We start from the raw sequence: 10,486 nt of genomic DNA on the forward strand, positions 1-10,486 counted from the left end.
GGACACTCAGTCGGAGAATTTGGTTCCTAATTTTTTTTTTAACCAGCAAACGTCCTCGTTAATAGTAAATTGTATTTTTCGGCTTATTGTAAGACTGACTATGTTGCTATATTAAAGATTGCTTCGATAAATTGTACTTTTTATTTGACAAACTTTCCCAATTTTACCGACAATTTATTTCATTTCGGGCTTTTTTGTTCTTTGCACTGGCGGAAAAATTTTTAAGGAATAGAGGTAAGGATTGTCAACTGGTAATGAAATAAATATATATAATCAAAGCGTATTAATTAAAATATTTACATAATTTTTTTTTTTTTTTTCATCTTTATTAATCAATTTCTCACATCTTACAAAAATTGAAAAAAGGGGAGGGGGGCTAGTGGACTGGATTATTTTTCAATAATACAAAGAGAAAAGAAAATTGAATAAGAAAATACAAATAGTTCAATTAAAGTCTATTGAGAATACTTTGAATAGCTCTGAGTCGTTGAATAAGTTCACTGGCATTGGGTTTACTGAATAATGTCGTTAGGCATTTGGAAATGATATCCTGGCACTTGATAATGACTTTTCTCTTTAAAAAATTATTGGAAATTTTTGTATTAGTTATGAAATAATTGACAAGATTGGCAGTAGATTCAATTAAATGGAATTCATTTCCCTCATTCAACCAAACACGATTATTTCCCCCAATAAGTTTGTCATACAAATCCAAAAGATCCTCCATTGAAACACCAAGTTGTAGGAAACCAGTGATAATATCAGTGTTTGATACTGCCAATTTGCATGCGCGAATTTCCAGCTCTTTAATCAAGAAATCAATGGGGAAACAATGAGGTGTTCCAGAATATTCTTGTCCTAGCATTTTAATTTTACTCATGACAATGGACATTTTGTCCTCGGCCGAGGTCTGAGTCTGTGCATTCTTCAATTCATTTTCAATGATATTGGTCCAAATTCCCTGTACCAACATGGCATCTTGATGACCAGAGCAATGAATAATGGCCAATTTAGACTCCCAAAGTTGTAGAGGATCTGCGTACTCCTCGTACAATTGAGTGATATCTAATAATGAAGAATTTAATCTGAGTTTGGCATCTCTGACCACCATATTATCGAATAAATGCTGCTGATTGTTGATTGTATCGAGAATTTGTTGTTGAATCCTTGCAACTTCAACTTTATCCTCGAGTTCTCGAAGAAATACACCAAGATGAGGGGCGTAGCCTGCTTGATCACTTCTCATACACACAACAGCTCTCGCAAGATATTCAACTCTCTGGGATAATGAGACATTTGGGCCGGGTTTTGTTGCCAGTGCATCGAGAATTTTGGCAGCTGCAGCGTGATTTTTGCTTCGTTCGTAAAATTGCCACAATAATTCGGGAGCATTGACTCGTATTAAATAAGGCTCTAGGGAGGGTGCTGCAAGAGCAACGAGTTCACCATGAAGATTACGTTCAATCATCCAGCTATAAATTGAAGCGTGAAGAATTTCACATGGACTGTGAAGAGCATCTTGAATGATCTCGTGAAGGAGTTGTTTAGCTGGTGTTGTTGCAGTTGTTGATGTATTATAAGTAGGTGGTCCTGGCTTGCTTGGTATCGTTGGTGTCAATGGATTGGACATACTCTGATTGTACAAATGATCGAGCATAACTGTCACTTCTTTGTATATTTCAAGCCTCTTGAAATATGCCATATTTCCCTCTTGATCTTCTACAGGCTCATTATTCTTGTAATAATGGAGAGCTGCATTATTTGGATCAATTTTTTCAGCACAACATAGACAAAGCTCCAAAACACCGGTATAAAATTGACAAGCAACAAATTGCTGACATACTGCTGCTAAATTCAGTCGTGGTGCTACCATTTTACAGAGTTTTAAAGCAGACTGTAGATGTGACTCTTTCTCCTCTGCATTGGAGCAAATTTTAGCTTTTATAATAATTTCATTGGCTTTTGAGCATACAGCATCTTCACTTTTATACAAATTTGGACAAACTTCTCGCAGTTTGGCACTAACGACATCAACAGAAGTATTGTCCCCAAGGTAACTGTCAATAAGATGTATGATTAGTAGTGAGCATATCTCATGCCCCATTAAAATTAAATCTCTGAATGTTGCTGTTGCAAATTGATTGATCTGCTCCTTAGAGAGGGAATTGACAATGTTGTGCAGCTGATTTTCACATAAAATCTTCCACAATCCCAAAACTTCACAAGCGTGGGTGATAAAAATCTTGAGGGCGTCAAGGGAATTTCTCTCTTCCACCATTGGCTCTTGATAATGTGTCATTGTGGTCGTGTCAAAATGTGTCCCCTCAGTGGTAACATTTCTGCCAGTGCTGTGTTGTTTTGAAATGTGAGTATTCTTATTGAGAAAAGATCGCAATGCTTGAAGATGTCCAAGAATCCATCCAATTTGAACACAAGTTACTGTGCTCTGTACAAGTGGCTTAGCATTAACAATTTCTTGTTTAATACATCTGATATTCCAAATTGGCCTGAGAATTCTACCAACGTACAGATAGAGTCCTCCATGTTTTGCTGAAAACTGATGAATACTTGTTTCATTGGCATTGACACCAATTTGTTGATACGGTGTGCGAAAGATATTTTGTCGTGTATCCATCGCTGGAACAACTCTGGGTGTTGATGTATGTATACTGACAGCACTGAGTAGTGGAACACCGTGCTGACTGGACAAACTGGAGGGGGCTCTTTGTCCACCATATAGGAAGAAGGCACGAGTTGCCCACTCTGACAATTGTGCATTCTGCGATGATTCAAGTGTCGCCAAGATTAGACAAGTCGCACAGGCTTGCTCTGGTGATTGACTCTCAAAGTACAAGCGAACTGATTCAGTATCAGGACCACGTTGTTCAAGAAGAAGCTGTCGAAGAATATCTACAGGTCTCACTTGAATGAGAATAATGGCACCTTGTGCTGTCAGAAAGATGAATTTTCTCGGCGGTTCCATGTGTTGTCTTACGAGCAATGGTGGCTGCTCCCCCTGTACTCCTCCCTGCTTGTCAATGTTAATTACAGACTCACCAAATATCTCTGCCATGGCCCAAGCAGGACTGTCCAGTGGCAAAATACTCTGAGTTTCCGCCAAATAATTGGTAAAAGGATAAGCATCATTACTGAGACACCAAGCAGTCTCTGTATCACCACCACAAACTAGAATGAGTGTGCCTTTACGATAATGGGCCATTTGAACTTTTCTCGGTCTCATAACTGGTGCATTGGCTGCATAACCCGGTGGTAATCGCACATGGATGAGTTGTAAACACTGTGGTCGCATACCAGGATTTGTTACCGAAGTACAAGTGAAATAGAATCTTGTACCAGTTGCAGCAACTGCTACCAAATTCAAGTGAATTGATTCAGTCTCTGTAATAGCTGAGATACTCACTAACGGTCGAAAATTATTACTATCCAGTGTTTTTACAATGTGAACAGTATTTTGTACGAGTGATGATTGAGACAGCGATGTCACCTTTGATGCACCACCATTATCAATATCCCATACCATAATTGTTCCTTTATCTCCAAGTGTGTATAAAATATTTCTAGAATCATCGACTGATATTTGAACAATGGCTTCCTCCTCTGAGAGTGCAACTGTGATAAATGATGGTAGCAAAAATGATAGAGGGCCCTCAGAATGATTCACCTTTTTACAACGTTTTCCAAACCAACTGCTCTCAGCTTGATAATGAATTTCATACAAAGCACCATTCCTACCACCCAAAAATATTCTTCCACTGCTTGTATTGGCTATTGTTGTTATGGCAATACCATCAGTTGTTACTGTAAATATTGGCTCTGGTACCAGCTGTATTTCTCCCTGTGTTCCATCAGATTTATCCCCAAGTGTTACACCAAGTACAGTAATTTCAACAGTCGTTGTAAGAATCAACAGATATTTCACGTAATTTTGAAATATACCTGCTTTTGGTTTAACCAGACCAACACTTATTATAGTTTCATTCAGACCATCAAAGTACGCGACATCGGATTCATTTTCGTATGACCAAACGTAAATATCACTGTCAATTGTCAACCAAGCTTTGGAGATATCAGTGAAGAGTCCCATCATACAGTGACATTGCATATGACCAAAGTGTTCCATTACCTCCGAAGGCAGTGGAATCTTACTGTGCATCTTCATTTGATTTATGCTACTGAGGCTTAGATTGCCATTCAAATTGGGATAGTCATGATCGTCCAAACCACTGACAGTCGGTCCTCCTAAATTTCATTGCAATTCAACATTAATTTGACGACATACTCATATGTATTGGTGAAACAACTGTGGATGAATATTTTAGGTTTTTTACCTTGTACCGAGTATCTCATGAGATTTATCAAAGATGGGAAATTACTGTCTGCTATCATGTGTTTGTCCACCATCTTCCCAGCCATCTCGAGGGCATCCAAATGGATTTTTAGAGGTTCCATTTTCTGCTAAAATATTAATCCATCAATTAACTATATATGCATATTTTTCATAGATAATTCAACGAAATATTCACCTCTTGTTTACTTTTTATCTATAAAATAGAAACGTTCTGAGATCCTACTTTTGTTTGGTTATGTCACACATGCACTTGTGTATATACCACCATGAAAGTACTTTCATTTGATGGAAATTTGTCTACATGTGGAAAAAAATCATTCTCACGGATTATCGATGATAATTAGTAACAGTGGGGTCTGACTACCATGTATAAAACACCATTGAAAGCTTCAAAATTTCACAACTACCGGCTATCCATTGTAGAATTGAGCCGATCCCGCCTATTTAACAGTAGTAGGTCCATATAAATTGATGCGTGTGCGCGCGCGCTGCCTGTGTAGAGGCTACACTGGATTTTTTGGAGCGCCAAAAATGGCTGCGAGAGAAATTTCTTTCAATCAATTTATTGCAGATACACACTGATTTATAATTTCGTAAAATTTCCAATGATTTTTTTATTATTTGAAATCGCTATTGTGTTCATTCCGGGACCAAAATTTTTTTATTATTTCGGATTTTTAGTTGCAATTGGAGGGATTTTGAAAATGGCGCCTAGTAGCTAAACGACCAATTAACAAATTCTCTTCCTCCCCCAGCCCCTCATCGTCGCACAGAAGTGGTATGTGGTAGGGGAAATCGGATATCGTAAGTATGACACTAGAGAGATGAGAGACTCTATCATTTACAAGTGACAATAGTTAAATTCAACTATGGAAATGCGAAATTTTTAAATTAATACAATTATCAATACATTTCTATTATAGAATTGTTGTAGAGGTAGTTTATATTTGTGCTTTCAGTTGAAATTGTGATGTGGTGCGTGTGAACAAATTGGAGTATCTATAGCCTTTTCATGTAAAATGTCGTTACACTCGACGATTCAGTATTTAACCAAAAAAAATTTGCTGAGAAATAGGTGAAAAGATGGAAGATGATGCTGATCTCAGGGAACAATTATTCCACAATACTGTCCGAGAAAATATTGTGAGTACAATATAGATCAATTATCATTCTCAACTGTTGGACGCTTTTTTTTATCAAACAACATTCCACACTTCATCATTATTGTTTTTTGTTCACACGTATGTGAAACTGCTTCTCTACCTTGTTTTTGCAGATAGATCATTGACCTTAATAAGCGACATCCCGCTGAAATGAAATAAAAAACTAGCTTTTTTTTTTAGAAACGCTTGGCAATGCCATGGACAATGCGAAAATCTGTTCCAAATTTGGTCGAGAGAAATCGTCATGTCTTTATCATTGACCTTGATAGCATTTTCTCCTATGAATATTTATCTTTTTACATGATATTCCGGAGGGAGAATTGCACATTGATTTTAGTTCAATCATAGAAATGGAATAACCACAATATTTTACGTTGTTAATATTGACCTTATTTGAATGGCGTATGTTTATGGCGTGTGTTATGTATAGTTATTGATGTGCATTATGACCTTTTTTTTTATCGACATACTCTTCCAATGCAAACAAGCTAAAGAGTGGATTAGATATAAAGTGAAAAATTATAGCCCATTGCATACAGTGGAATATGCAATGGAATATATATATATTTACCCCATGAATAATTTTCGTTTCAGATATTTCTCCTTCTGTTTCTTTTGTTGTACATCTCCAGTTACGCTTTCATCGCCAGATTCAGACGTACAGATCGAGAAGACTATTTTTCAGTAGATGAAGATGAGGCGACAGTTTATAGAATTAGCCTATGGCTATGCACTGTTGCCCTAGCAGTGTCAGTTGGTGCAACATTACTTTTACCAGTTTCAATCGCCAGTAATGAAGTTCTCATACTTTATCCAAATAGTTACTATGTTAAATGGCTCAATAGCTCTCTTATACAAGGTAAATAGCGTTTACTGTATTTATGGTGTTTTGTAAAAAATATGGTTATTTGTAAAATTGAAATGCCCTTTTAGGCCTCTGGAATCATGTATTCCTATTCTCGAACCTCTCTCTGTTCGTCTTTCTACCGTTCGCATATCTTTTTACGGAATCTGAAGGATTTGTTGGATATAAAAAGGTAATAATAATAATGAAATGTACTGAATCATCTTGTTATACTCTCATAAATTGACTTTATTTAGGGAGTTATGGCCAGAGTTTATGAGACCGTGACAGTATTATGCCTGCTCGGAACTCTAGTTCTCGGTATGACATATGTGTTATCGGCACTCATTGATTATCAACAATCGAGTCTCCACACATTACTCAGTGAGTATGCCTTGAATTTGTATACATATTTCAAGCGATTACGGTACCAATATTATCCAAGTGTCAAATTTTTCAGATTTATGGAGTTACTATTTACCCTTTTTATATTCTTGTGTATCATTCGTCGGAGTTGTCATGTTGTTACGTGAGTTTTTCCTTCAAAAGATTTTTTATTCTTCCTTTTTTTTTCATTAAAAAAAAAATTCATCATCCATTATGTATTTTCAGTGTGTACACCAGTGGGATTTGTACGACTTTTTGGTGTTGTTGGATCCTGTCTTGTTAAGCCACAATTCTTGAAAAATTTAGATGAAGAATTCTTTGCCTATCGACTGGAGGAAGACTGCATAAAAAGACGGTGAATCATCTTAACATTATTTATGCCTCTATGCCTCTTATCAAGAGATATGAATTGATATGAATTACTCTACAGAGTGAATATATAAAAATATTGTATTTCCTAGCCTTGAACATGCACAAGCTACGGGAAAATCCTACGTTTCACCAATGCCAATGTCACCACCATCGTGCAACAGTGTACCTGACGATGATGAACAACTTCTTGTTTCAAATCCAAGTTTAATGTGCCTCAAGAATGGGGCTCTTCAACGTGGCCTTATCCAAAGACTAAACGATGTACAGAAACATAGTAAAATACTTGATAAGCAGAGAAGAACTTGGTGGGTTAGACGAACTCTTGTTTATCCATTGGCGATGCTGGCTCTCTTGATCCTGTCAACCACAACTGCCCTCTTAGCAGTGCAAAACACACTGGAATTGCTCATTGGAATTAAAGCACTTCCATTGAGTACAAGGGTACTACTTTTTTTTTTATTTTTCTTCTTCTTTCTCCACCTCACAACTTATTTATAGTGCAAAACTCCAATTCAATGATTTCTTTTAGCAATTTACGCTGGGAATCAGTTCGCTGTCAAAACTCGGACCAATTGGTGCTGCAGTTGAGGTAGTTGTAATACTATACTTGGCGGCCACAAGTGCCATTGGCCTCTACGGACTTCCCGGCGTGAGAAGAGTTAGGCCACGTATTCATTCAACACCTCTTACTCATCTTATTGCTAATTGTGCCCTTCTGTTGGTTCTCAGCTCAGCCTTACCGCTTTTATCCCGTATATTAGGTGAGACAATGAAGAAACCTTCATGGATAGTATTTTTCAATAACTATTTAATCAATTTTTTTTTTCTTCAATTCTAGGAATGACAAATTTTGATTTATTGGGTGACTTTGGACGCATTGAGTGGCTTGGTAATTTCAAACTCGTTTTATTTTACAATCTTATATTTGCAATAGCTGCTATTGCATGCCTTGCCACCAAATTTACGGCGACTGTGAGGAAGGAAATTTACACGAGACTCCGTACCAGCATAATTGGTATATTTAGGTTGGATGGTAAAAGAAGTCAAACGGGGCCATTCTCTAATAAAGAAGACTAGACTGATATTACAATTATAAGAAGATGATCGTTTAAAAAAAATAATAAAAAAATAAATAAATGAAAGAATAGGAAAATGCAAAGAACGATCATTTCATTGCAACTAGTTTAATATGCATCTTGAATTGAGACAAAAAAAATAGTGAGAATGACTATATCCACCAGGGAATTGGTATTAGATAAAATTACTAGAGATGTTGAAAGTGAAGAGATAATTACTCCAACGTATTCATAATTTTCTCATTCTTCATTGTAGATAGGTATTATTTGAAACCACATACTTGCTTCCCATTTGAGAAACATGTGAACGTTATAGCGTGATATATCTTGTGATAAAAGTGTGTGCATGTAATTCAAATTGGATACATGTATTTTTATTTCAAGTGTGTCAGAAGTCAGAATGACATTTTTTTATCAAAGAAACTAAAATTTTGACGATTGTTAATAGAAAAAACGTCGATGTATGTGAATGCATTCGAAGAATGGAAATTCTTTCACAATGCATGAAAATTGACGCTATCTGTATAAAATGTGCATTCAAAGTCAGTGGATAGATAGTGGGCAAATTAGAGGATATTTAAAATTATTTCCCACATGTTTTTGTTGGCATTTTCACTTTGGACTTTCGGTTATACAATCAACCTAATTGTAAGGCCTTAATATGAGATACAAAATACATTTTATAGACATTTTGAAAGAATTTCATGTGATATGTATTCTCATTAATAAGACAATATTAACTTGAATAATTGCACTTCACAACTGCTATAAATAATAAAAACAACTGATGTACTCAAGACTCTTCTTTAAATAATTATTCATGTTTGTACCTTGGGGATAAAACAAGTACAATTTGTTATACTTGTTTTGAATGAAATTTTATTTTTAATGACATATCATTGTAGTTGTTGTTGTTGTTGTTGTTGTTGTATGGCACCATTTACACTTGTCCCATTTTTTTCATCGGGCCTGTCTCGTTTCGTTAAGCCATATCTGTACATTATTTTGAAAACTCGATCGAGTAATATTCCTCTGCGAATAATATAAAATTCATTTGGTACTGTCAAATCAACAACAGTCGATCCAACTCTGTACGACTCATCTAATTTTTTTTTATCAGTGATTGTGTAAAAAATTCCCCCCAATTGCGGCCAGAGATGTTGGAACTCATCAGGAGTTAGAGAACTTGGTTGATCACTGGAATTGGCACTGGTGAGTGCCAAAGGTTCATTGATAATTCTGCATAGGCTTCTGAGAAATTTACTCTCACTGACTCTAATGCCAATTGTATCGATACCAGGATTCAGGGCTGGATTCAATAGAGGTTTTCGCTTTAGAACGACAGTAACTGGTCCAGGTAAAATAGCCATTAATAAATTTGGAGGAAGATGATCAGTCTCAGCCCAACGTGGAATATCTTTTATGCTACTGAGAGCAATAGCCAGGGGCTTATTTTTATTTCGACCCTTCAATTCATACAACTTTTCAACAGTCTGAGTGTTTTGAGCAAGCGTTGCTAAACCATAAATTGTATCTGTCGGAATGGCTATTATATTATTCTCTTTAATCAATTTAACCCCAACTGCGAGACAACGTTCACCCCCTATGAACCAGTGTTTAGCATTTGGACTCATTCTATTCATCAGACAGCTTACTTGATTTAGCGTTACTTTGAGTGGTGGTTGATAATTAACTTCCATAATATATCTTATTCCTCCAATATTCCAAATAGTAGCATTTACTCTCGCCAATTGTGACCGCACTGTGGGTTGCAACATTTATAAAATGTTGTCATAGGCTCGTCCGCTGATCTTGTCTGAATTTGCATGAAATATGCACGTGGATGTGTACACTTTGGACAACGTTCCTCAGTAGAATCCACGTTCTCCCAAGCCGCTGCTCCACCCAATACGTCGTCTAATTCTTTCAATTTTGGATAACTTCGGCTGCTTATTTTTCGTGAAATTTTGAAAATATACGGACAACTGTTACACGCAAATTGGAGACCTGAAGAACCCTCTTCTACCTTGAGGACGTTACCACATGTTTTGCAGAATATCATACTTTTCCTTGTCTGAAATATATTTTAAAAAACACATAATAAAAAAATTATTAATTAAACCATTGAAACAATAAAAAGTGACTTATTCCATCATGCAGATTTGTTTTTTGTTTTCTAATTTATTATTCCAAATTTTAATTTAGGATTTCACATTGCACATATTTATATTGCATTGAAAATAACATACCTGCTATTACATTGACATTCTCGTAA

At 36.1% G+C, this 10,486-nt stretch overlaps 3 protein-coding genes across 5 annotated transcripts; 1 reads left to right on the plus strand and 2 right to left on the minus strand.

The window, feature by feature from the left end:
- Positions 1-318: 318 nt before the first annotated feature.
- LOC107048871 (nuclear pore complex protein Nup155) lies at positions 319-4,815 on the minus strand. Of its 2 annotated transcripts, none has more exons than XM_015272308.1 (3): positions 4,545-4,815; positions 4,350-4,473; positions 319-4,260 (listed from the first exon to the last, which is right to left on the minus strand). In XM_015272308.1, the coding sequence occupies exons 2-3, from the start codon at positions 4,468-4,470 to the stop codon at positions 449-451; spliced, it is 3,933 nt and encodes a 1,310-aa protein (XP_015127794.1). In that variant the 5' UTR covers positions 4,471-4,473; positions 4,545-4,815; the 3' UTR covers positions 319-448. The 2 variants fall into 2 exon arrangements, with proteins under 2 accessions (XP_015127794.1, XP_015127793.1); XM_015272307.1 differs by having other exon boundaries at positions 4,350-4,476.
- A 295-nt stretch (positions 4,816-5,110) lies between these two features.
- On the plus strand, positions 5,111-9,105 carry LOC107035433 (protein Lilipod). Of its 2 annotated transcripts, XM_015252815.2 has the most exons (10): positions 5,111-5,173; positions 5,329-5,512; positions 6,127-6,391; positions 6,466-6,569; positions 6,634-6,760; positions 6,837-6,905; positions 6,989-7,118; positions 7,225-7,576; positions 7,665-7,896; positions 7,974-9,105. In XM_015252815.2, exons 2-10 carry the CDS (start codon positions 5,453-5,455, stop codon positions 8,210-8,212), a joined length of 1,578 nt encoding a protein of 525 aa, XP_015108301.1. In that variant the 5' UTR covers positions 5,111-5,173; positions 5,329-5,452; the 3' UTR covers positions 8,213-9,105. The 2 variants fall into 2 exon arrangements, with proteins under 2 accessions (XP_015108301.1, XP_015108300.1); XM_015252814.2 differs by lacking the exon at positions 5,111-5,173 and having other exon boundaries at positions 5,198-5,512.
- On the minus strand, positions 9,073-10,083 carry LOC107035438 (yrdC domain-containing protein, mitochondrial-like). The gene has a single exon (XM_015252821.2). It carries the CDS (start codon positions 9,987-9,989, stop codon positions 9,108-9,110), a length of 882 nt encoding a protein of 293 aa, XP_015108307.1. The 5' UTR covers positions 9,990-10,083; the 3' UTR covers positions 9,073-9,107.
- Between the last annotated feature and the right edge of the window lie 403 nt (positions 10,084-10,486).

The sequence above is a fragment of the Diachasma alloeum genome, unplaced genomic scaffold (assembly GCF_001412515.2).
Source record: "Diachasma alloeum isolate Michigan unplaced genomic scaffold, Dall2.0 Dall_scaffold_00198, whole genome shotgun sequence".
In the NCBI taxonomy this organism is placed as follows: Eukaryota; Metazoa; Arthropoda; class Insecta; order Hymenoptera; family Braconidae; genus Diachasma; species Diachasma alloeum.

Bases quoted from the DNA above. Each gene is read 5' to 3' on its own strand.
- LOC107048871 (XM_015272308.1), bottom strand. From the start codon at position 4,470: ATGGAACCTCTAAAAATCCATTTGGATGCCCTCGAGATGGCTGGGAAG. The intron at 4,261-4,349 runs GTAAAAAACCTA...AATGAAATTTAG, and splicing joins CATGAGATACTCGGTACAAG to GAGGACCGACTGTCAGTGGT.
- LOC107035433 (XM_015252815.2), top strand. From the start codon at position 5,453: ATGGAAGATGATGCTGATCTCAGGGAACAATTATTCCACAATACTGTC. The intron at 6,906-6,988 runs GTGAGTTTTTCC...ATGTATTTTCAG, and splicing joins CGGAGTTGTCATGTTGTTAC to TGTGTACACCAGTGGGATTT. The intron at 7,577-7,664 runs GTACTACTTTTT...GATTTCTTTTAG, and splicing joins CACTTCCATTGAGTACAAGG to CAATTTACGCTGGGAATCAG.
- LOC107035438 (XM_015252821.2), bottom strand. From the start codon at position 9,989: ATGTTGCAACCCACAGTGCGGTCACAATTGGCGAGAGTAAATGCTACT.